The 27,072-nt window shown below is 44.1% G+C and overlaps 1 protein-coding gene across 1 annotated transcript in view; it reads left to right on the forward strand.

Annotated features, from left to right (window-relative positions):
* The window catches only part of LOC135508453 (connector enhancer of kinase suppressor of ras 1-like), a 91,374-nt gene extending 66,954 nt beyond the window's left edge, over positions 1-24,420 (forward strand). The window contains exons 10-20 of the mRNA XM_064928647.1: positions 2,716-2,855; positions 3,395-3,537; positions 3,708-3,741; positions 4,462-4,637; positions 6,127-6,200; positions 7,778-7,849; positions 17,043-17,116; positions 17,377-17,447; positions 19,230-19,344; positions 19,638-19,819; positions 22,493-24,420. Of these exons, the coding sequence (XP_064784719.1) occupies positions 2,716-2,855; positions 3,395-3,537; positions 3,708-3,741; positions 4,462-4,637; positions 6,127-6,200; positions 7,778-7,849; positions 17,043-17,116; positions 17,377-17,447; positions 19,230-19,344; positions 19,638-19,819; positions 22,493-22,888 (1,477 nt within the window). The 3' untranslated portion in view covers positions 22,889-24,420. The remainder of the gene's footprint in view (positions 1-2,715; positions 2,856-3,394; positions 3,538-3,707; positions 3,742-4,461; positions 4,638-6,126; positions 6,201-7,777; positions 7,850-17,042; positions 17,117-17,376; positions 17,448-19,229; positions 19,345-19,637; positions 19,820-22,492) is intronic.
* The last annotated feature ends 2,652 nt before the right edge of the window (positions 24,421-27,072 follow it).

Here is a 27,072-nt window from a genome sequence, read left to right on the forward strand (position 1 = left end):
TGAACAGGCTAGTAATAGGAGCTGCAAAAATTGCGGCGGATAATTTTAGAAAGAGGGGTGCCAGATTGTCTAGCCCATCTGATTTGTAGGGGTCTAGATTTTGCAGCTCTTTCATTACATCAGCTATCTGGATTTTGGTGAAGGAGAAATGGGGGAAGCTTGGGTGAGTTGCTGTGGATGGTATATTCACATATTCACAGGACACACACACACACACATAACACACACACTCACAGGACACACACACGGACAAACACTCACAGGACACACACACACATCAGACAGGTATTACTACTCCTTCAGATAGGGTTGAAATCACAGGAGGTTGGTGGCACATTAATTGGGGAGGACGTACTCGTGGTAATGGCTGGAGCGGAGTGGAATGGTATCAAATAAATCAAACACATGGTTTGTCAGCGCGGGGATTTGATCCAGCAACCTTTTGGTTACTGGCCCAATGCTCCTACATTCAGAGGGGTTTGGGTTAAATGTGGAAGACACGTTTCAGTGGAATGCATTCAGTTGTACAACTGACTAGGTATCCCCCCTTTCCCTTTCATGTGTTGGATGCCATTCCATTGACTCGGTTCCAGCCATTATTATAAGCCATCCTCCCCCTCAACAGCCTCCACTGGTGGAAATACAGCATTTTGAAACAACCATTTGAACATATTTTTAATCTTTATCGAATCAAGTCGAGCATTTTTTCAATGGAGAGAGCATTTTTAAGCATTTTAAAGAGTCTAAAGCATTTTCCTGTCTATAATGGGTGATTTTTAAAAGAAATATCCAAAATGTTTCCTCTCGCACAAACTTGTCTGACCTGTCGGCAACAGGCGGCATGACTTTGTAATGGACCAATGGCTGTGTGACAAAGTCAATGTTGCAAATGCCGTAAAGGCTGCCGTAGGCTGTCATTGACCACAGTACACTCAACAGGAAACCACAGTACACTCAACAGGAAACCAACAGTGAGTTAGGGTACTAAATTATACTATGTTTTGTGCTACTTCCTGAAAGACATTTGACTGATATCCTATGGGAGTTGAGACTAGTTCTGACTTTCTAAGAAGTATTTAGTTCAAATTATAATTCCACACTTAAGAGCATTTTTAAATGACAAATTCACCCTAAAATGAGAGATTGTCAATAGCTTTTATAACCTGTGCAATGATCTAAAATTGCTATGAGTTCAGACCTCTAAAAATAGCCTAACTTTTATGTAGATGAGTTAGATGACAACGTCACCAAAAATGATGCGCGCGCTTCTATGGGGCAGGAGTCTGTGGTGTTGTCGTTCTGGATGACCAGATTGTTAGCAACCATGACAAGGAACTGCTATGAGGAGAGGGGGGGGGGGGGGGGGTAAAAGTGACTTGTTTCATCTTGTTCTTGATATCATGTCTTGTTTTGACTGATGTCATATCTATGCTAATATGGCTGAAATATATTTGTTTTCAATAAACATTGGCGATGAAATAGTTGACATGTTGGCAACAGTGTAAGCCAACCACGTCTGTTTAGCCTCATAGTGGCACACGCGTTGGTTTTGTTGCTAAACAACCAACCCATCTTTGTTATGTTTTTATTTCCTGCTTCAGGTTTCTATAGTAATGTGTTAGTTGTTGGCCCCTCCCACTCTTCTTTGGTGATGGTGTAGTGTGCTCCTTCTCTCTGTGGGTGTGTGGTGTTGAGCAAGGCTGCCACCCAAGAGGGCAGTGTGGGTGGTGTTGAGCAAGGCTGCCACCCAAGAGGGCAGTGTGGGTGGTGTTGAACAAGGCTGCCACCCCAGAGGGCAGAGGAGAGTGTGGGTGTTGTTGAACAAGGCTGCCACCCACGAGGGTGATGTGTGTAGGTAGTGTTAGTGGTGGTGTCAGTTAAGAACAAATTCTTATTTTCAATGACAGCCTAGGAACGGTGGGTTAACTGCCTGTTCAGGGGCAGAACGACAGATTTGTACCTTGTCAGCTCGGGGATATGAACTTGCAACCTTTCGGTTACTAGTCCAACGCTCTAACAACTAGGCTACCTGCCACCCCAACACTCTAACCACTAGGCTACCTGCCTCCCCAACACTCTAACCACTAGGCTACCTGCCTCCCCAACACTCTAACCACTAGACTACCTGCCTCCCCAACACTCTAACCACTAGGCTACCTGCTTCCCCAACGCTCTAACCGCTAGGCTACCTGCCTCCCCAACGCTCTAACCGCTAGGCTACCTGCCTCCCCAACGCTCTAACCGCTAGGCTACCTGCCTCCCCAACGCTCTAACCGCTAGGCTACCTGCCTCCCCAACGCTCTAACCGCTAGGCTACCTGCCTCCCCAACGCTCTAACCGCTAGGCTACCTGCCTCCCCAACGCTCTAACCGCTAGGCTACCTGCCTCCCCAACGCTCTAACCACTAGGCTACCTGCCTCCCCAACGCTCTAACCACTAGGCTACCTGCCTCCCCAACGCTCTAACCGCTAGGCTACCTGCCTCCCCAACGCTCTAACCACTAGGCTACCTGCCTCCCCAACGCTCTAACCGCTAGGCTACCTGCCTCCCCAACGCTCTAACCACTAGGCTACCTGCCTCCCCAACGCTCTAACCACTAGGCTACCCGCCTCCCTACCTCCCCAACGCTCTAACCACTAGGCTACCTGCCTCTCCGGGTGCCTGGGTGATAATTGTGTTGGTGTGATGACGTGTGTCCCCTCTCTCTGTATGCAGGGCAGCGGTTCAGGGGCCAGTGGTGAGCCAGCACATGGGCCAGGAGGAGTCGGAGCTGTCCAATGACAGGGGATTGGACAGCAGCCAGACATACACCTCACACCCCCACCACCAGGGGGAGCTCTCATATCTGTCTGCAGGTCAGAACCATAGACATGACCATATTTGGGTATAAAGCGTGCCAGGTCACATAGGCCATTAGGATATATTTTATAAGGCTTAGCCTACCTGGCATCTACAAGAAATAATCATAAAAGTCACCTAATTGATTCCCCCTTGTTTTCATTAGAACAAGTGTCGCTATGTAGCTATCATTACATTTAGTATCAGAACGAAGTACCCCTCGCTGATCGCCATAACATGTTTCTGTAGATAGCCTATCAGGGTCCTGTTAAGTTACTCTCGGCATCCACAACCAGTTGATACTGGAGAGATCCTGACCCCAGTAAATACATAGCAGTTCAAGTAGGACTGTTGGAGACTAAATGTTAGTCGAACACAGTTGTGAGATATGGATCTGTAAGGCCTTATTAACCGTTGTCGTGTCGTATACAAGGTTTTCTCACCGGTGTGTGTGTGTGTGTGTGTGTGTGTGTGTGTGTGTGTGTGTGTGTGTGTGTGTGTGTGTGTGTGTGTGTGTGTGTGTGTGTGTGTGTGTGTGTGTGTGTGTGTGTCCTAGGAGAGACCAATAGTTTGAAGGGGTCCAGGTTCAGCACCAGACCCAGGGGAGAGGGCCCTGCGCCCCCCAGTAGTCCATCCCCCCGGGTACTAGAGCTAGCCAGAGCTAGCGTCAGTTCCTGCCCTGAGATGGGCGGACACGGGGTGAGCGAGAAACACACCCTCTGTTTCGTCATACATTTCACATAGAACATTTATTTGACTGATTTCGGTGTTTCGTCACAGATTTCGTCACAGATTTATTCCATGCTGTAGTTGCAGACACAATTTAGACTTGAACATTTGAATAAGACTGTTCTGTTTTCCCCTTATAGGAGGATAAAGAACCAAAAAAGATGTCTACAAAAGGTAGGTCTTTGTTTTAATGGACTTTTCCCGACCTTCCTTATTTAGATTATGTATTTACTATGTATTTCCCACATTATGTCACTGAGATTGTTTTGGTATGAACATAGTCTCTCTCTCTCTGTTCTCTCTCTCTCTCTCTGTCTCTCTGTTCTCTCTCTGTCTCTGTCTCTCTCTCTGTTCTCTCTCTGTCTCTGTCTCTCTGTTCTGTCTCTCTCTCTGTCTCTGTTCTCTCTCTCTCTCTGTTCTCTCTCTGTCTCTGTCTCTCTCTTTCTCTGTTCTCTCTCTCTATGTTCTCTCTCTCTCTGTTCTCTCTCTCTCTCTCTCTCTGTCTCTCGGTTCTGTGTCTCTGTCTCTCTGTTCTGTCTCTCTGTTCTGTCTCTGTTCTCTCTCTCTCTCTCTGTTCTGTCTCTGTTCTCTCTCTCTGTCTCTCTCTCTCTCTGTTCTCTCTCTGTCTCTGTCTCTCTCTCTATGTCTCTATGTCTCTCTCTCTATGTCTCTCTCTCTATGTCTCTGTCTCTCTCTCTGTCTCTCTCTCTGTCTCTCTCTCTTTCTTTCTCTCTCTCTCTGTCTCTCTATGTCTCTATCTCTGTCTCTCTCTTTCTCTCTGTCTCTCTCTTTCTCTCTGTGTCTCTCTCTCTGTTCTCTCTCTCTCTGTTCTCTCTCTCTCTCTGTTCTCTCTCTCTGTTCTCTCTCTCTCTCTCTCTGTTCCCCCCCCCCCAGGCAAGAGTACAGCGACGAGCAGGCGCCGTGTGTCGTGTCGTGAGCTGGTTCAGCCCGACTGTGACGGCTGGCTGTGGAAGAAGAGGAAGGAGAGCAGCGTGTTCATGACCCAGAAATGGCAGCGCTTCTGGTTCGTCCTCAAGGGCCCCACTCTCTACTGGTATACCAGCCAGCAGGTGAACACATTCATAATTACCTCATCGTTGCTCATAGAAATGGTCAAATCAAGCATTTTCTGGATAGATAGGATGCTGTACATGTCGGAGAGAGTTGGCACATGCATAAGAGGGAGCTAGGATAGTTGGAGAACCTCCAATCCCCCCACCACCACCACCAATCCCATCATCCAACAACAAAGGACAGGAAAAGGGATGATAAACATATGGACTCTGTGCCGTGAAAAGCTGAGCGCTCAGTTGGGAATCAGAAAGTTCTCTGTTGATACGATAACGTGTAACTTCAAATACAGCTTTTTTTTACGTAATCAGATCGTTTTCGCCTACAACGTCACAAATGTGCATCAGAGGATTGATAACCGAGCAAACTACCAAGCCAGCGAGGCAAGATAAAATATCCCAAATAGAGCTAGATAAACCCAGAAGAATAATATACTTGTTGATCGAAGCTATAGCCATCAGTCTGGTGATTTCGTGGTCATGACTCACTCACTGTTTAAGTTTGTCAAGGTCCAGACTCAGGGTGGCAGGTAGACTACTGGTTAAAGCATTGGACTAGTAACCGAAAGGTTGCAAGATCAAATCCCTGAGCTGACAAGGTAAATTAACCCACTGTTTCATTGAAAATAAGAATTTGTTCTTAACTGACTTGTCAAATTAAGTAAAGGTAAAATAAATAAATAAACTTGAGCTACAGAGCTTTTTGATGTAGGGATGCGCACACAACGCTCAACCATGATGGCTCTATACACAGACCTACTTTATCATAGGTTTACTTCTAGAACATGGTAACAGTGACAGAACAATGGTTGTTTGGGATGGTGCAACATTACAGACCATTCAGATAGGAATGCATTGTGTAAAACAGAACATTGTCCATCATGATGAATGGGGAACCATGGCGACTTGACAGAGGATCTGCTCACGTCAATGTACAGTTAAATTGCAATTATGTCATATGCTATTATATCATATTAGCATATCATTATGCATGTAATGTTATAGAGGCCCAATAATGACTCACAGTGATAGTGTTATTTGCATGTAGTTGTACAGTTCCGTTTTACCAGCCTAGACAGGATTCCACTGTGCAGTGTGATTTGTCATTCTCTCTGTCTTTTAGACCCTGTTTACTGTGATAAGTAGCCTGAGTGAACCAGAGATAACACTGTGCTTGTAGGGTTCAGTCTGGTTTAACCAGGCTATCATGGCAGCAGCGCACCAGTGTCCTCCCTGAGATTGGAAGGTTGGGGGTTCGATCCCCGACAGACTTTAAAAATGCTTGGCTCTCAGCATTATTTGGGGTTAAGGCACTGCGATAGACTTGCGTCCAGGGGGTGCACTTGTACATCAAGCTGCCTCACGCTACAGAAACAGGAAATAGGGTCCTACCCTGTGGCCCGTTTTGGCTCGGACAAGGCTACTTACTTACTATCATGGCAGCAGTAGTTGTGGTTGATTAACCTATTTATTTGTTTGTCGTTGCCAGGAGGAGAAAGCAGAGGGCCTGGTTCATATCTCCAGCTACAACATAGAGAGCGCAGGAGAACACAAGAGGAAGTAGTGAGTACCTTTGCCACATGAAGTGTCTAGAGGAAGTAGTGAGTACCTTTGCCACATAGTATCTAGTGTGATGAGATACAGTTGAAGTCGGAAGTTTACATATACTTAGGTTGGAGTCATTAAAACTAGTTTTTCAACCACTCCACAAATTTCTTGTTAACAAACTATAGTTTTGGCAAGTTGGTTAGGACATCTACTGTGTGCATGACACAAGTCATTTTTCCAACAATTGTTTACAGACAGATTATTTCACTTCTAATTCACTGTATCACAATTCCAGTGGGTCAGAAGTTTACATGCACTAAGTTGACTGTGCCCTTTAAACAGCTTGGGAAATTCCAGAAAATGATGTCATGGCTTTAGAAGCTTCTGATAGGCTAATTGACATCATTTGAGTCAATTGGAGGTGTACCTGCAGATGTATTTCAAGGCCTACCTTCAAACTCAGTGCCTCTTAGCTTGACATCATGGGAAAATCAAAAGAAATCAGTCAAGACCTCAGAATAAAATTGGAGACCTCCACAATCTGGTTCATCCTGGGTAGCAATTTCCAAACGCTTGAAGGTACCACGTTCATCTGTACAAGCAATAGTATGCAAGTATAAACACCATGGGCCCACGCAGCCGTCATACCGCTCAGGAAGGAGACGATTCTGTCTCCTAGAGATGAAAGTACTTTGGTGCGAAAAGTGCAAATCAATCCCGGAACAACAACAAAGGACCCTGTGAAGATGATGGAGGAAATAGGTACAAAAGTATCTTTATCCACAGTAAAATGAGTCCTATATAGACATAACCTGAAAGGCCACTCAGCAAGGAAGAAGCCACTGCTCCTAAACCTCCATAAAAAAAGCCAGACAATGGTTTGCAACTGCACATATGGGGACAAATATCATACTTGTTGGAGAAATGTCCTCATGTCTGATGAAACAGAAATAGAATTGTTTGGCCATAATGACCATCGTTATGTTTGGAGGAAAAAGTGGGAGGCTTGCAAGCCGAAGAACACCATCCCAACACCCCAACCGTGAAGCACAGGGGTGGCAGATTCATGTTGTGGGGATGCTTTGCTGCAGGAGGGACTGATGCACTTCACAAAATAGATGGCATCATGAGGTAAGAAAATTGTGGATATATTGAAACAACATCTCAAGACATCAGTCAGGAAGTTGAAGCTTGGTCGCAAATGGGTCTTCCAAATGGACAATGACCCCAAGCATACTTCCAAAGTTGTGGTAAAATGGCTTAAGGACAACAACGTCAAGGTATTGGAGTGGCCATCACAAAGCCCTGACCTCAATCCTATCTAAAATTTGTGGGCAGAGCTAAAAAAAAAGCGTGTGTGAGCAAGGAAACCTACAAACCTGACTCTTTTACACCAGCTCTGTCAGGAGGAATGGGCCAGAATTCACCCAACTTATTGTGGGAAGTACTGTAGTCTGGGTTCAAATAGCAATTTAATATCTCAGAACGCTCAACCCTGGAGCTAACTTAATCCTAACTGCCTATCTCTCTCTTCCCCGCTCTCTTTCTCTCCTCCGGTCTGTCTGTGTCTGTCTTTCTTTCTCTCTCCCCAGTGTCTTCCAAATGTGCCACCAGCGCTTCCAGACTTTCTTCTTTGCCGCCGAGAATGTCAATGACATGACCAAGTAGGTGTGACGAATTATGAACACATCTGGTTGAAACTGGTTCAGGGAATATAACCGAAACCCCCCCCCAAAAAAATGTTTAACAGAATCAGATCTGGGAATGAAAGTGATCTTTACTGTACCAGAACATAACCATTCTTTTTAAAGCATTGGAATCAGTTAAAAACGTTATTTTACATTCTGGGCATTTTTTTCTAGTCCCACAAAAAAACACAAATCAAATGTTATTGGTCACATACACATGGTTAGCAGATGTTAATGCGAGTGTAGTGAAATGTTTGTGCTTCTAGTTCCGACAGTGCAGGAATACCTAACAAGTAATCTAACAGTTTCACAACAACTACGTAATACACACAAATGTAAAAGGAAGAAGAATGTGTACATAGAAATATATGGATGAGCGATGGCCGAGCGGGTTGGGCAAGATGTAATAGATGGTATAAAATACTGTATATACATATGAGATGAGTAATGGAAGATATGTAAACATTATTAAACTGTTTTAAGTGACTAGTGATCCATTTATTAAATTGTCTAATGATTTGAGTGTGTATGTAGGCAGCAGCCTCTGTTTTAATGATGGCTGTTTAACAGTCTGATGGCCTTGAGATAGAAGCTGTTTTTTAGTCTCTCGGTCCCAGCTTTGATGCACCTATACTGACCTTGTCTCCTGGATGGTAGTGGGGTGAACAGGCAGTGGCTCGGGTGGTTGTTGTCCTTGATGATCTTTTTGGCCTTCCTGTGACATCGGGTGCTGTAGGTGTCCTGGAGGGCAGGTAGTTTGCCCCCGGTGATGCGTTGTGCAGACCGCACCACCCTCTGGAGAGCCTTGCGGTTGAGGGTGGTGAAGTTGCCGTACCAGGCGTTGATACAGCCCGACAGAATGCTCTCAATTGTGCATCTGTAAAGGTTTGTGAGGGTTTTAGGTGACAAGCGACATTTCTTCAGCATCCTGAGGTTGAAGATGCACTGTTGCGCCTTCTTCACCACACTGTCTGTGTGGGTAGACCATTTCAGTTTGTGATGTGTACCCTAAGGAACTTAACTTTCCACCTTCTCCACTACTGTCCCGTCGATGTGGATAGGGGGGGTGCTCCCTCTGCTGTTTCCTGAAGTCCACAATAATTTCCTTTGTTTTGTTGACGTTGAGTGAGAGATTGTTTTCCTGACACCACACTCCGAGTGCCTTCACCTCCTTCCTGTAGGCCGTCTCGTCGTTGTTGGTAATCAAGCCCACTACTGTTGTGTCATCTGCAAACTTGATGATTGAGTTGGAGGCGTGCATGGCCGCACAGTCGTGGGTGAACAGGGAGTACAGAAGAGGGCTGAGCACGCACTCAGTGTTGAGGATCAGCAAAGTGGAGATGTTGTTTCCTACCTTCACCACCTGGGGGCGGCACGTCAAAGTTCAGGACCCAATAGTACAGGGCAGGGTTGAGACCCAGGGACTCGAGCTTAGTGATGAGCGTGGAGGGTACTATGGTGTTGAATGCTGAGCTGTAGTCAATGTACAGCATTCTTACATAGGTATTTCTCTTGTCCAGATCGGATAGGGCAGTGTGATTGCGATTGCATCGCCTGTGGACCTGTTGGGGTGGCATTCAAACTGAAGTGGGTAGAGGTCCACCGATTTATGATTTTTCAACACCGATTTATTGGAGGACCAAAAAAAGCCGATACCGATTTAAACTTCCGATTAAAAAAATAAATATATATTAGATATATATGTGTGTGTGTGTGTGTGTGATAATGACAATTACAACAGTGGTGAATGAACAATATACACTTATTTTAAGTTAATATAATACTTAAATAAAATCTATATAGTCTCAAATAAATAATGAAATGTTCAATTTGATTTACATAATGGAAAAACACAGTGTTGGAGAAGGAAGTAAAAGTGCAATATGTGCCATATAAAAAAGCTAACGTTTAATTTCCTTGCTCAGAACATGAGAACATATGAAAGCTGGTGGTTCAATATTCCCAGTTAAGAAGTTTTAGGTTGTAGTTATTATAGGAATTATGACGCGTCGACTATTTCTCTCTATACCATTTGTATTTCATATACCTTTGACTATTGGATGTTCTTTTAGGCACTTTAGTGTTGCCAGCCTAATCGTGGGAGTTGATGGGCTTGAAGTCATTAACAGAGCTGTGCTTCAAGCATTGCTAAGAGCTGCTGGCATACGCTGTAAGTGCTGTTTGAATGGATGCTTACGAGCCTCCTGCTGCCTACCACATCTCAGCCAGACTGCTCTATCAAATATCAAATCATAGACTTAATTATAATATAATAGAAATACGAGCCTTTGGTCATTAATATGGTCAAATCCGTAAACTTTCATTTCAAAAACAAAACGTATATTCTTTCAGTGAAATACGGAACCGTATTAGGGTGGCAACCCTAAGACTAAATATTGCTGTTACATTGCACAACCTTCAATGTTATGTCATAATTATGTACAATTCTGGCAAATTAGTTCACAGTTCGCAAAGAGCCAAGCGGCCAAAACTGTTGCAAATAACGTAACTCTGCTTGCACTGAACGCAAGAGAAGTGACACAATTTCCCTAGTTAACATGAATTTCTTTTAACTAAATATGCAGGTTTAAAAATATATACTTCTGTGCATTGATTTTAAGAAAGGCAATGATGTTTATGTTTAGGTACATTTGTGGAAAGATTGTTCTTTTTTCGGCAATGCACTTTTGTTAAATCATCACCCGTTTGGCGAAGTTGAAGTAGGCTGTGATTCAGTGATGAATTAACAGGCACCGCATTGTGTGTTTATATACAACGCAGGACAAGCTAGTTAACCTAATAATATCATCAACCATGTGTAGTTAACTAGTGATTGTGAAGATTGATTGTTTTTTATAAGATAAGTTTAATGCTAGCTAGCAACTTACCTTGGCTCATTGCAGCCACAAGGTCCTTTTGACTCTGCACTCACATAACAGCTGGTCAGCCTGCCACGCAGTCTCCTCGTGGATTGCAATGTAATCGGCCATAATCGGCGACCAAAAAGGCCAATTACTGATTGTTATGAAAACTTGAAATCGGCCAAGCTGATTAATCGGTCGACCTCTAGTCTAGGGTGACAGGTAAGGTGGAGGTGATGTGATCCTTGACTAGTCTCTCAAAGCACTCCATGATGACAGAAGTGAGTGCTAAGGAGCAATAGTCATTTAGTTCAGTTACCGTTGCCACCTTGGGTACAGGAACAATGGTGGCCATCTTGGAGCATGCGGGGACAGCAGACTGGGATAGGGAGCGATTGAATATGTCCGTAAACACACCAGCCAGCTGGTCTGCGCTTGCACTGATTGCCAGCAGCCTAGCGAGTTTTAACACGTTTAAATGTCTTACTCACGTTGGCCACGGAGAAGGAGAGGGGGGCCCGCAGTCTTTGGTAGCGGGCCGCGTCGGTGGCGCTGTATTATCCTCAAAGCGGGCAAAGAAGGTGTTTAGTTTGTCTGGAAGCAAGACGTCAGTGTTCGTGACGTGGCTAGTTTTCTTTTTTGTAAGCCTGTAGACCCTGCCACATGCCTGTAGCCCCTTTGTCCCTGACATTTTGCTTGTTTGATTGCCTTGCGGAGGGAATAACTACATTGTTTACATTCGGCCATATTCCTAGTCATCTTTCCATGGTTGAATGCGGTGGTTCGTGCTTTCAGTGCGAATGCCACCATCTATCCACTGTTTCTGGTTAGGGTAGGTTAGAGTAGCAGTGGTCCAGTGTATTGCCCGCTTGCGTGCTACAGTCAATGTGCTGATACAATTTAGGTAGCCCTGTTCTCAAATTAGCTTTGTTAAAATCCCAATATCACAATAAATGCAGCATCAGGATATATGTTTTCCAGTTTACATAGAGTCCAGTGAAGTTCCTTGAGAGGGGGGGGGGGGATATACACAGCTGTGTCTATAATTGAAGAGAATTCTCTTGGCAGATAATGTGGTCAGCATTTGATTGTAAGGAATTCTAGGTCAGGTGACCAAAAGGACTTGAGTTCCTGTATGTTGTTATTACACCATGAGTCGTTAATCATGAAGCATACACCCCCGCCCTTCTTCTTCCCAGAGAGATGTTTATTTCTATCGGTGCGACACATGAAGAATCCCGGTGGCTGTACAGACTCCGACAACATATCCCGAGAGAGCCTTGTTTCCGTGTACAGAGAATGTTACAATCTCTGATGTCTCTCTGGAAGGCATCCCTTTCCCTAATTTCGTCCACCTTGTTGTCCAGAGTCTGGACATTGGCGAGTAATATACTCGGAAGCGGTGGGTGATGTGTACGCCTCCGAAGTCTGACCAGGAGCCCGCTCCGTCTACCCTTCTGCGGCGACGTTGTTTTGGGTCGGCCTCTGGGATTAGATCCAATGTCCTGGGTGGTGGCCCGAACAAAGGATCTGCTTCAGGAAAGTCGTATTTCTGGTTGTAATGTTGGTGAGTTGACGTCGCTTTTATATGTAGTAGTTATTCCCGGCTGTATGTAATAACACTTAAGAGTTTCTGGGCTAACAATGTAAGAAATAATACATTAAAAAAACAAAATACTGTATAGTTTCCTGAGGACTCGAAGCAAGGAGACCATCTCTGTCGGCGCCATCTTGCAACAAAGCACCTATGCAAAGCCCTCCCTCTGTCACTCAGAAACTTCTTCCAGTGTCTGCCTGCCAGCTGAAAAATGCTACGTTGGGGACTGCAGCTGTACCGCAGCCAGGCAAATTGGTGCTGTGACGTCGTTGTGGCAACAGCAAAACGCTATCTATCGACTTCTATTGACAATTCAAAGAGCCAATAGCGGATCCCCACCCGCAAAATTTCAGTTGCCTCTCGCACCCGACACTTCTCTTTCCATCACACATGTAAACAACTCAGTGAACTATAGTTTGCCCGTTCCATTGCTCTATCCACACTGCATGATTGGTGAAGGAATTTAATGTCAAGCTATATGTAAAAAAAAAATATGATTTTAAAATTTAAAAAGGAACAGAAAGGAATGATATAAATCAGTACTTTTTGGGGGGGGGTTCGAACCGGTTCAGAATTTTATTTAGCTGGTCGGAACAGTGGAGTGAAATGAAAAAAAAAAAAAATTGTTCTGTTCAGATTGGAAAATAACTTTGGGTTCCAACTCCTGGTTCCAATATACACTGCTAATACACACACATACACATACGCTGTTCTCTTCCCTACAGGTCTCCTGCATATTTCAATGATTAATTTAAGAAAGCCTGGCAGAAAATACACAACTGAAGATTCCCCATAGAAACGAGGACAGAGACGTCCCAGTGATTTGGAATATATTGGAACATTTTGATAGGATAATGTCTGTGGTTGTTTGACACCACACACCACGCACACACACCACATACCACACACACCATACACATACCACACACACACCATACACACACCATACACACACCACAGCTGTGTGATGGAGACAACACTCGACTGTATCTCTCCATTGCGGTCTCTGTCTGGCTCTGAAACATAATACAGATGTTGTCTCTGTCTGGCTCTGAAACATAATACAGATGTTGTCTCTGTGTGCCACGATCTGGTGGCTACACCCTCTTTCTCCCTTTCTCCTTCTCCCTCTTTCTCTTTCTCCCTCTTTCTCTCTCTCCCACAAATACAAATGCACACATTTTAAGGCAGTGGCATTATCTCTACCACACAGGCCACTGATAGTTTGTTGACAGGCCACTGATAGTTTGTTGACAGGCCACTGACAATTTGTTAGTGGGCAGGTGACAGTTTGTTGGCGGGCCACTGATAGTTTCAGGTGAGGTAAAGCGAGGTAGGCTACTTCAAGAGTACTGACTACTGAGCGAATATGATAGTCTATGCTCCCACCTTGTGTTGGTTTGTCAGTACTACAGAAACAGGCAGAGAATTACATAGTGCAAGGGTTGTTCCAATTGAAAGTAAAGATTTTATGTTCTAAGTGCAGATCTAGGATAAGACCCCCCCTGCCATCCATGTAATCTAATTGATTATGATCTACAAGGCAAAACTGATCCTAGATCAGAACTCCTACTAGCTTTATGAAGCTTTTCCAAGATGGCGTAGCAACCAGACGTGTGTTTTGACTTGTCCCATGTAAATATCGTTGTCCTTATTGTTTTCCAGTATATATTTTAATCTCACTTTGCATCTATGGACTGAATATACTCTCCTGCAACCCGCCTCAACCAATATGTTACAGATCTGCTATTTTTATACTTTAGAACCGGAACCCCCATCAGCAGCTAGCCAGCTAACTAGCTATTAGCTAGTAGTCAGTTAGCCACTGCTAGGGGTCTTCACTGTTAAGTCGGACACCAGCCAGCCTCAGCTCAGTCAAGACCTGCCAGTCTGCACAGCGCGATATCAACCCAGAGCATATCGGACTGCTTTTTCTCTACCACATCTCCGGATTCCTACCTAGAAGAGATCTGCATGGAGGAATGGGCCAAAATACCAGCAACAGTGTGTGAAAACCTTGTGAAGACTTACAGAAAACGTTTGACCTCTGTCATTGCCAACAAAGGGTATATAACAAAGTATTGAGATAAACTTTTGTTATTGACCAAATACTTATTTTCCACCATAATTTGCAAATAAATTCATTAAAAATCCTACAATGTGATTTTCTGGATTTTTTTTCTTCTCATTTTGTCTGTCATAGTTGAAGTGTACCTATGATGAAAATTACAGGCCTCTCTCATCTTTTTAAGTGGGAGAACTTGCACAATTGGTGGCTGACTAAATACTTTTTTGCGCCACTGTATATCCATCCTGCTCTGCCATTCTAAAATCTTCAGAAGCCAAGTTAACAAACAGATCACCGACCATTTCGAATCCCACCGTACCTTCTACCTTCATGGGTGCACCTCAGCCACGCTCAAGGTCCTAAACGATATCATAATCGGCATCGATAAAGAGACAATACTGTGCAGCCGTCTTCATCAACCTGGCCAAGGCTTTCGACTCTGTCAATCACCGCATTCTTATCGGCAGACTCAATAGCCTTGGTTTCTCAAATGACTGCCTCGCCTGGTTCACCAACTACTTCTCAGTTCAGTGTGTCAAATCGGAGGGCCTGTTGTCCGGACCTCTGGCAGTCTCTATGAGGGTGCTACAGGGTTCAATTCTCGGGCCGACTCTTTTCTCTGAAAACATCAATGATGTCGCTCTTGCTGCTGGTGATTCTCTGATCCACCTCTACGCAGACAACACCATTCTGTATACATCTGGCCCTTCTTAGGACACTGGGTTAACTAACCTCCAAACGAGCCACAATGCCATACAACACTCCTTCCGTGGCCTCCAACTGCTTTTAAATGCTAGTAAAACTAAATGCATGCTCTTCAACTGATCGCAACCCGCCCCTGCCCGTCCGTCCAGCATCACGACTCTGGACGGTTCTGACTTAGAATATGTGGACAACTACAAATACCTAAGTGTCTGGTTAGACTGTAAACTCTCCTTCCAGACTCACATTAAGCATCTCCAATCCAAAATTAAATCTGGAATCCGCTTCCTATTTCGCAACAAAGCCTCCTTCACTCATGCTGCCCGGCATTCCCTCGTGAAACTGACTATCCTACCGATCCTTGACTTCGGCGATGTAATTGACAAAATAGCCTCCGACACTCTACTCAGCAAACTGGATGTAGTCTATCACCGTGCCTTCAGTTTTAACACCAAAGCCCCATATACTCCCCATCACTTCGACTTGTATGCTGTCGTTGGCTGGCCCTCGCTACATTTTCATCACCAAACCCACTGGCTCCAGGTCATCTATAAGTCTTCGCTAGGTAAATATCTCGGCTCACTGGTCACGATAACAACACCCACCCGTAGCACGCGCTCCAGCAGGTATATCTCACTGGTCATGATAACAACACCCACCCGTAGCACGCGCTCCAGCAGGTATATCTCACTGGTCATGATAACAACACCCACCCGTTGCACGCGCTCCAGCAGGTATATCTCACTGGTCATGATAACAACACCCACCCGTAGCACGCGCTCCAGCAGGTATATCTCACTGGTCATGATAACAACACCCACCCGTAGCACGCGCTCCAGCAGGTATATCTCACTGGTCATGATAACAACACCCACCCGTTGCACGCGCTCCAGCAGGTATATCTCACTGGTCACCATAGCAGCACCCACCCGTAGCACGCGCTCCAGCAGGTATATCTCACTGGTCACCATAGCAGCACCCACCCGTAGCACGCGCTCCAGCAGGTATATCTCACTGGTCATGATAACAACACCCACCGCACGCACGCGCTCCAGCAGGTATATCTCACTGGTCATGATAACAACACCCACCCGGCTCCAGCAGGTATATCTCACTGGTCACCATAGCAGCACCCACCCGTAGCACGCGCTCCAGCAGGTATATCTCACTGGTCACCATAGCAGCACCCACCCGTAGCACGCGCTCCAGCAGGTATATCTCACTGGTCATGATAACAACACCCACCCGTAGCACGCGCTCCAGCAGGTATATCTCACTGGTCATGATAACAACACCCACCCGTAGCACGCGCTCCAGCAGGTATATCTCACTGGTCACCATAGCAGCACCCACCCGTAGCACGCGCTCCAGCAGGTATATCTCACTAGTCATCCCCAAAGCCAATTCCTTTTTTGACCGCCTTTCCTTACAGTTCTCTGCTGCCAATGAGTGGATTGAAGCTGAAGTCTTAGATCTCCCTCTCTAACTTTAAGCATCAGTTGTCAGAGCAGCTTACTGTACCTGCACACAGCCCATCTGTAAATAGCCCAGCCAACTACCTCATCCCCATATTGTTATTTATCTTCTTGCTCTTTTGCACCCCAGTATCTCTACTTGCACATCATCATCTGCACATCTATCACTCCAGTGTTAATGCTAAATTGTAATTATTTTGCCTTTATGGCCTATTTATTGCCTTACCTCCCTAAACTTCTACATCTGCACACACTGTACATAGATTTTTCGATTGTGTTATTGGCTGTACGTTTGTTATGTGTAACTCTGTGTTGTTGTTGTTTTTGTCACACTGCTTTGCTTTATCTTGGCCAGGTCGCAGTTGTAAATGAGAACTTGTTCTCAACTGGCCTACCTGGTTAAATAAAGGTGGAATTTAAAAAAATATATAGGCCCTTGCAATGAACACTGTCTCATCCTCTGCAGGTGGATCAACTGTCTGATCACAGCCATACAGAAACACAAGAAGTTCCACAAAGGACCACCGGACAACGAAGAGGGTAGGAGAAACTTTTCATGAGATTTCATGGGATAAATATATATTTTATCACCGTTTTTCTTATTATTGTGTTCCTTGATAGTAGCCAAATCAAAAATACATTACAACCTCATTTCCCAGCCTACACCTCCTGGACTAACACGTTTCAATGGAGAGTCTCATCTGTGTCTGGGTAACCATCCAAATGTCTTTCAAACTAGAACAACAGGTCTGGACAAGCGGAAGTTCTAATGATAAGGTTGATTGTGTCTTTGTGGACAGAGTGCTACAGTGAGACGGAGTCAGAAGATGAGGGGTCTTCTCCTTCACCACGCAGAAACAAGATCTACACGGTGATGAGAGAGACACACTTTCACACTCTCTCTCTTTCTCTCTCTCTCTCTCTTGGTGTGGATAACAAGTGTCTCAGTCCTTTCATATTGTGATGACTGTCTTATAATATACTATGTTATTGTATCTTATTTATTACCCCACTTGTCAGGCCATCATTGTACCGGTAAATGAGAATCTTACTGACTCATACCTATAGGGGCCCCTTACTTTGTCCTGGTAGAAAAACTATGCTGTTGAATAAATGTCCAAGGCAGATCGCTCTCGTCCATCACACCTGTTCCCCCTTCTCTCTCTCTCTTCTCTCTCTTCTCTCTACCTCTCTCTACCTCTCTCTCTGTCTCCCACTTCTCTCTGTCTCTCTCTCCCTCTCTCTGTCTCTCTCTCTATCCCTCTCTCTGTCTCTCTCTCTACCTCTCTCTCTGTCTCTTCTCTCTACGTCTCTCTACCTCTCCCTCTGTCTCCCTCTCTTTATCTATTGCTCTCTGTCTCTCTCTCTCCCTCTCTCTGTCTCTTTCTCTCTCTACCTCTCTCTCTGTCTCTTTCTCTCTCTACCTCTCTCTCTTTCTCTCTCTACCTCTCTCTGTCTCCCTCTCTTCTCTCTACCTCTCTCTGTCTCCCTCTCTTCTCTCTACCTCTCTCTCTGTCTCCCTCTCTTCTCTCTACCTCTCTCTATGTCTCCCTCTCTTTACCTATTTCTCTCTGTCTCTTTCTGTCTCTTTCTCTCTCTCTCTCTCCCTCTCTTCTCTCTCTCTGTCTCCCTCTTCTCTCTACCTCTCTCTACGTCTCCCTCTCTCTACCTCTCTCTTTCTGTCTCTCTCTCTACCTCTCTCTGTCTCTCTCTCTCTCTCTCTCTCTCTGTGTGTTCACTCATAAAAAAGCAAGGTTCCATACAAATCTAATATGTTGTTTAGTGATGTTCCATACAAATCTATTATGTTGTTTAGTGATGTTCCATACTAATCTAATATGTTGTTTAGTGAGGTTCCATACTAATCTATTATGTTGTTTAGTGATGTTCCATACTAATCTAATATGTTGTTTAGTGATGTTCCATACTAATCTATTATGTTGTTTAGTGATGTTCCATACTAATCTAATATGTTGTTTAGTGAGGTTCCATACTAATCTATTATGTTGTTTAGTGATGTTCCATACTAATCTAATATGTTGTTTAGTGAGGTTCCATACTAATCTAACATGTTGTTTAGTGAGGTTCCATACTAATCTAATATGTTGTTTAGTGAGGTTCCATACTAATCTAACATGTTGTTTAGTGAGGTTCCATACTAATCTAATATGTTGTTTAGTGAGGTTCCATACTAATCTAATATGTTGTTTAGTGAGGTTCCATACTAATCTAATATGTTGTTTAGTGAGGTTCCATACTAATCTAATATGTTGTTTAGTGAGGTTCCATACTAATCTAATATGTTGTTTAGTGAGGTTCCATACTAATCTAATATGTTGTTTAGTGAGGTTCCATACTAATCTAATATGTTGTTTAGTGAGGTTCCATACTAATCTAATATGTTGTTTAGTGAGGTTCCATACTAATCTAATATGTTGTTTAGTGAGGTTCCATACTAATCTAATATGTTGTTTAGTGAGGTTCCATACTAATCTAATATGTTGTTTAGTGATGTTCCATACTAATCTAATATGTTGTTTAGTGAGGTTCCATACTAATCTAACATGTTGTTTAGTGAGGTTCCATACTAATCTAATATGTTGTTTAGTGAGGTTCCATACTAATCTAATATGTTGTGTTTGTTGGACACCAGAAAACTCTGTCCAACACACTGCCTCGGGCCAGGAAAGAGAAGGAGAAGGAGGAGAAAGAGAAGAAGAACAAGGTTCAGGTTCCCGCTCCACCCACAGGGCTCAGCAGAAGCCCAGGTACAGTAGAGCACTTCTCTGTTTCACCACAAGGTGACAGAAGAGTCATATAAGGGTAGTCAATTAGCTGATCATCTATTTAATTTCTCCCAGATTGCTCCAATGTCCTGGGGACGTCACCTGTCTCATCCTTCCATGTTGTCTGCCGTCTTTCTCCAATGTTTCAAATATACCATTAGCAATAATAAAATGTCAAACTTTTAATGGTGTGGAAATCTTGAAATGCATTCAAACATACAATTACAGCCACATCTTTCTCTCCCTCTCTCAACCTCTCTCTCTCCTCCCACCAGGAGCTCCAGAGGATGAGATGGACGTGCTGTTCCACGGACTGAAGGAGGGCGGCGTGTCCCTGATCGGCAGCAAGCAGCCACAGACCCAAGACCACTTCCGAAAGTCCTTCATCCGGCGCAACAAGAACCCGGTCATCAATGAGAAGGCCCACACGCTCCGCGCGCTGCAGAGCACACTCAAGGTTAGGGTCAAGCCTCAGAGCTTAAAGCCTCTCCAACTATGCAGTGTCCCTCCTTTTGCTTAAGTGCGCTACTTATGTGATCTCATGTCGTATTTGTTGCCTTGAGGTCACCAAGGCAGAGCGCTCCTTTAAATGTTGTTAGTATTTGTAATAAATAATTGTTTTTATAGCATTTTTCCCTACTAACTTTTTGTTTTATGAATGAACTATTGATTTAGCTTATTATAGTTTGAATCCAGCACGTTTTCAAGACTGAAGTTGACGGTTGGTTTTTGGCTAGCTCAATGTTTTGTTTCGCTTATGCCAACTGTCCAGAGGTTGAGGATGGAGAAGAAGCCCCGAGGCAGTGGTGTACAGAGATGACAGATGACCATGACCGTATGGAGGACTAACATGCTGACTAGACCAGGCACGCTCGTGCCATCGCGAGCATGTTGATTTTGTCCAGCCACACAAGACACAACGAACTCTGAACAACCTATATTAATTTGGGGACAGGTCGAAATGCATGAAACATTCATGGCCATTTAGATAGCTAGCGTACTGTTGCTAACTAATTTGTCCTGGGATATAAACATTGGGTTTGGTATTTTACCTGAAATGCACAAGGTCCTCTACTCTGATAATTAATCCACAGATAAAATGTTAGTTTCTAGTAAGTTTCTAGTAATATCTCCTCCTTCAGTCTTCTTATTCGATGAGGTTTAACGGTAAATGGCATCCAATAAATGTTGCATTACCAACCGCCACCTACTAGACTGCCAACTCCCTTGTACTTAGCTTGAAAAAAATTAAGCTTTAATAAACAAATACCCTACCATCTAACACTACACTCACTAAAAATAAAATACAAAAATCAATAAATAAACACCATACTCCACTATTTAAATCTATTTAGTCCTACTTCAGGCCAACCACCTGAAAGGATGGGACACCACCACTTAACACACCCTGTAACTCCTGTGATGTTATTAAGTCTCACACACCAATACCTCTCTGCAGCTGCCACCACATCCTACATGCGACTTACAGACGCTAAAAATCCAATCTTACTGAAACATATATCACTTGTTGGTTTATCCCTCTGTACTGATACAGATCTACTACTCACACCACTCCTCTCAGGATCCCTCCCCCTTGACCCATCTTCCTCTACTTTCTTCACTCTCTCAGCATATGGCAACTACTTCTACTCTAACCCTGGGAGCCTCAACCTGCCTCTCTCGCGTGGGACATTTCTGTCCCGGGAATCTTCCCCTTTAGTTTGTCAGCTTTCACATTTACCGCTACCCCAGTAATCACTTTCAATTGTGCCCTTTTCTTGGGGGAAAAACTATTCCCATCTAATTTTATTCTTCACATGCGCCGAATACAACAGGTGTAGGTAGACCTTACAGTGAAATGCTTATCTCTTGCCCCCATTCATTTAACGCAGAGCGCCTGCTCCCTCTGACCAGCAGAAACACAAACAAACCACTTCTGGTTACCCTCACCGATTCCACAGCACCCAACTCTGTTTTCACCCGCCCTTAAACCACAAATGGATCAGCCAAAGGGCAAGGGTCCACTTCTCCCAAAAACTTCAGTCCTACAATCAGACTCATCTTTATCCTGACCCTTGGTGCAAGCCTCCGGCTCCGAGAACCACCTACCACCTCCGATACACCTTCATTCACTTCCATTTCTCCTCCTGTCTTCAACTCACTCTGCTTACACTTTCTACCATTTTTCTTTAACAAACCATCTCCCCTTTTTCCCACCATTTTTAACTGACTCAAGTTCACCCTCTTCCCCTCTCTCTCTCTCTCCCTCTCTCTCCCGGTCTGACCTCCTTTGACTCTCTTTTTTTAACCTCCATTCCTCCTCCTTATTCCAAATATAAGTCAAAACAAATCAAATCAAATGTATTTATATAGCCCTTCGTACATCAGCTGATATCTCAAAGTGCTGTACAGAAACCCAGCCTAAAACCCCAAACAGCAAGCAATGCAGGTGTAGAAGCACGGTGGCTAGGAAAAACTCCCTAGAAAGGCCAAAACCTAGGAAGAAACATAGAGAGGAACCAGGCAATGTGGGGTGGCCAGTCCTCTTCTGGCTGTGCCGGGTGGAGATTATAACAGAACATGGCCAAGATGTTCAAATGTTCATAAATGACCAGCATGGTCGAATAATAATAAGGCAGAACAGTTGAAACTGGAGCAGCAGCACGGCCAGGTGGACTGGGGACAGCAAGGAGTCATGTCAGGTAGTCCTGGGGCATGGTCCTAGGGCTCAGGTCCTCCGAGAGAGAGAAAGAAAGAGAGAAGGAGAGAATTAGAGAACGCACACTTAGATTCACACAGGACATGGAATAGGACAGGAGAAGTACTCCAGATATAACAAACTGACCCTAGCCCCCCGACACAAACTACTGCAGCATAAATACTGGAGGCTGAGACAGGAGGGGTCAGGAGACACTGTGGCCCTGGCCCCAGGTCACGTAGCCATGGGAAACTCCTGACTGGCCCTAGGTCACGTAGCCAGGGGAAATTTCTGGCCTTAGCTATAGTGACCTAATATGAACACTGAACACTGTGGGATTTTTTGCACTGTCCCTCAGTCTCCATTCATTGCGTGAACTTTCTGTGAATTTTTGTTAATGTAAATGGCCATCTGTTCTCAATGTGCTTCTAGGATAAAGAGGCAGAGCTCCAGCTCATCAACAAGGTGCTGGAGGACTCTGAGCTGACGTCCCAGAAGTACTGCCAGTGGAAAGAACATAACAAAGACTTACACCTGGAGATCGAGAAACTGGCTGTCCAATGGGCTAAAGCCAAGTCAAAGGACACGCCCCCTGGATCGTCTTCTGGGGAGATGGTGGAGGTGGTTGCCGTGGAAACAGAGGCCGCGTGTGGACTGAGCCTTGGCGACGGGGAGATGCTGGTAGACGCGGAGCCATCGCTGTCAAGTACGATGAAGGCAGCAGGCGACTCTGATGTAGAGCCACAGTCAGAGCAGTCAGTGACTGCAGAGAGCAGCACAGACAACCTAGCTAGTCCTGCTAGCCGAGATAATTACTTCTACATATGAGACGCCACTGAACTGATCTGATGGTGGTTTCCCTACTTACCATCAGAAATGTATCGTTAGGGCATGGAGTTTTTCTCAACCATATGACCTAACCAGGGAAAACTCATAGCTGTAGTTATCGCTGTGATTCATGACTTTATTTATTGCTGTGATACATGACTCTAGTTGTCGCTGTGGTTCATGACTCTAGTTTTTGCTGTGATTCATGACTCTAGTTATCGCTGTGGTTCATGACTCTAGTTATTGCTGTGGTTCATGACTCTAGTTATTGCTGTGATTCATGACTCTAGTTGTCGCTGTGGTTCATGACACTAGTTATCGCTGTGATTCATGACTCTAGTTATTGCTGTGATTCATGACTCTAGTTGTCGCTGTGGTTCATGACACTAGTTATCGCTGTGATTCATGACTCCAGTTATCGCTGTGATTCATGACTGTAGATATCGCTGTGATTCATGACTGTAGATATCGCTGTGATTCATGACTCTAGTTATCGCTGTGATTCATGACTAGTTATCGCTGTGATTCATGACTAGTTATCGCTGTGATTCATGACTAGTTGTCGCTGTGATTTATGACTAGTTGTCGCTGTGATTCATGACTAGTTGTCGCTGTGATTCATGACTCTAGTTATCGCTGTGATTCATGACTAGTTATCGCTGTGATTCATGACTGTAGATATCGCTGTGATTCATGACTGTAGATATCGCTGTGATTCATGACTGTAGATACTGTATCGCTGTGATTTCTTATGGCGTTTTTCCTGGTCAGGTAATGTGGTCAGGATAAACACTGGGCCCTCAGGGGTTTTTTTTAAGTAGTTTTTGACTGTTGTTGATGTAGGGAAGACAGGGTTTGTCTTTCCAAGCCAATTGTATCACGCCAAACTTTCAGAACTCAAGTTACGGTATTCATATGACAAAAAAACTATTTTTTCAAGTGTCCCTCTGTGTTGATAGATATATACTGTAGTCATGGGATGTTATGGACTGTCTTTTCTACTGTTACAAATCTTTGGCTAAGATTTTTAAAGGAGATTTAAAGGTAAATTATATCCGTGTTGTATGCCTCTTATGTACATAGAATGTTAAATGTCACGTAACAAAATGTATTGTACTTTTTTAAACGTAGATTGTATATATTTTTGCACAGAATAAGTTCTGATCTTGCCTGATGGACAACATTATGACATAGTTTATAGATCAAAGACAATCATTGTTTATTTTAACCTGATAAGGTTAACATGTAAGACTGTTCCCAGACCTCTCTCTCTCTGTGTGTGTGTGTGTGTGTGTGTGTGTGTGTGTGTGTGTGTGTGTGTGTGTGTGTGTGTGTGTGTGTGTGTGTGTGTGTGTGTGTGTGTGTGTGTGTGTGTGTGTGTGTGTGTGTGTGTGTGTGTGTGTGTGTGTGTGTGAAAGCTTAGTTTTCCCAATGCATCTTGAATATATTGATTCAATATATTCTGAGCAGTAAGGATCCTCACTGGTGGCTAAGCCTGTGTCAAATGCAGTAAAGAACAAGTGATGAACGCAGTCATTTGCAAACAGTTTGTCATTCAAGAAGCCATTATCCTAACTGATGGTCAGGTGAAACTGGCAATAAAATGACAATAACACTTCAAATTTCTATTGAGATTTATCTTGGTAGAAAATGGGACTTTTGTTTTGCGTTCACCCCTGAAATAAGTTATGATAAAAGTGTTGACAAGGTTTTGGTAGCACTATTTTACAGTACTGTCTGTCCTTGATAAATACTATTGACCTCTGCTGGAATTAGCATGATAACAGTGGGAACCTTCCTGTAGCGTAGCATGCAGCCCCCACAGGGCGGGGGGGGGGGGGGGGGGGGTCGGGCCCCCAGATAGCATATGAACACGTCATAATCCATGAATTATTACTTTGTGAAATTACAAAAAATTACATACATGGCCATTCCAAAACATGTCATTCCAAAATCATGGGCATCAATATGGAGTTGGTCCCCCCCTTTTGCTGCTATAACAGCCTACACTTTTGGGAAGGCTTTCCACTAGAAAATGTTGGAACATTGCTGCTTCCATTCAGCCACAGGCGCATTAGTGAGGTCGGGCCACTGATGTTGGGTGATTAGACCTGGCTCGCAGTCAGTGTTCCAATTCATCCCAAAGGTATTCGATGGGGTTGAGGTCAGGGCTCTGTGCAGGTCAGTCAAGTTCTTCCACACCGAATCTCAACAAACCATTTCCGTATGGACCTCGCTTTGTGCACAGGGACATTGTCATGCTGAAACAGGAACGGGCCTTCCCCAAACTGTTGGCACAAAGCTGGAAGCACAGAGTCGTCTAGAATGTCATTGTATGCTGTAGTGTTAAGATTTCCTAGCCTGAACCAAGAAAAACAGCCCCAGACCATTATTCCTCCTCCACCAAACTTTACAGTTGGCACTATGCATTCGGTAGCGTTACCCTGGCATCCGCCAAACCCAGATTTGTCTGTCTGACTGCCAGATGTTGAAGCGTGATTCATCACTCCATGTTTTCCACTGCTCCAGAGTCCAATGGCGGCGCTCTTTACACCACTCCAGCCGACGCTTGGCATTGCACTTGGTGATCTTAAGCTTGTGTGCGGCTGCTTGGCCATGGAGACCCATTTCATGGTTCCTCCGACCAACAGTTCTTGTACTGACGTTGTTTGGAACTTGTAGTGAATGTTGCAACGGAGGACAGCTTCAGCACTTGACGCTCCCATTCTGTGAGCTTGTGTGGCTTACCACTTTGCGGCTGAGCCGTTGTTGCTCCTAGACATTTCCACTTCACAATAATAGCACTTACGGTTGACCGGGGCAACTCTAGCAGGGCAGATATTTGACGACCTGTCTTGGAAAGATGGTATCCTATGACGATACCATGTTGAAAGTCACTGAGCGCTTCAGTAAGGCCATTCCACTGCCAATGTTTTCCTATGGAGATTGCATGGCTGTGTGTTCAATTTTATACGACTATTCAGCAACACATCTGGCTGAAATAGACAATTCCACTAATTTATCCATGTAGTGTAGCTTCAAAACTGCAAAATCTCCTCTCAGCCTCATGGCAATGTGTAAAATAGCATGAGATTAGCTATAAAACCATGGAATTAGGAATTAGATTAGTATTTAGCGAGTTTTATATACTTCCTAAGTAATTTAACAGGATCACTATGTATAAACTGTTTCGCTCTGCCTCATGTCATTTCTTTGCTCGTACCTTGGGAGGGCCCCGAGAAACTGCGCTACACCACTGGGACAGCATAGTTCTACTAGTATCTAATGCTGCCGTGTTTTTGTAATGCACATCAAAGAAACAAACAAGCAAATAGGTTATTGCTGTTTCTCGTCATGTCATTTCTGTGCCGTAACACAAAGTTCTTCTGGAGTTTTAGGTCACTGACAAATTTGAATGTTGTTTTCCAAGACGCTTGCTGTCATGTTTACCTCGCCGACAAAAACAACAACTCGTCAATGTCATTTGGCAGGACTAGGTGCCAGTGTGTGTCTTTTCACGGTCTGTGGTGTGGTGTGTGAATTTTGAAGAGGAATGTGTTGTTTATTATTGGCACTACTTCCCGTTTGTGTGAATTGGCTAAAAGGCTCTTTTGTGCAGGTCCAAGAAAACAAGCATAAAGACAAAAGTGGCAGCACATGTCTTTACAGATCCATCTTGTCTCTAAACACAATTCAGCACCTTTCAGTCATAAATGACCTGTTTGTCTGTCAGTTTCAAAACAACAGGATGTTTGTTCGGGGCTCGATTGACTACAATATACCACATGCAGCCTGTTGAAAGGTACTGTAGCCTGTAATTTGCTTTCTTTATCGTTAGTTCTTGAGGCAGCTTGTGCTAACTTAGAGGCTTATAGAGCTAGCCAGCTTGCTGTCATAAATGCCGGAAATTAGTTACCTCAGTTCGTTCAGCCATTCCTATGGGGGAAATGATTGGGGAAAGAATAAGGGTTTGGGATAGAGCTTATTTTCAGGGTTTAAGGTTAAGACAGAGGCTTAGAAGATCTTTTGTGTACTTGTTTTGATTACAGAAATGCTTCATATGATGTTGGAGTTAAATGCTTTGGGGACAAAGATACAAAATTAATTTGGAAGTGCATGAATGTAAATATTCAATGTGTTGCATCTGCTATGTTACTTAACGACGATAACACCTTGAATATCTC

This window comes from Oncorhynchus masou, chromosome 21 (assembly GCF_036934945.1).
Source record: "Oncorhynchus masou masou isolate Uvic2021 chromosome 21, UVic_Omas_1.1, whole genome shotgun sequence".
In the NCBI taxonomy this organism is placed as follows: domain Eukaryota; kingdom Metazoa; phylum Chordata; class Actinopteri; order Salmoniformes; family Salmonidae; genus Oncorhynchus; species Oncorhynchus masou.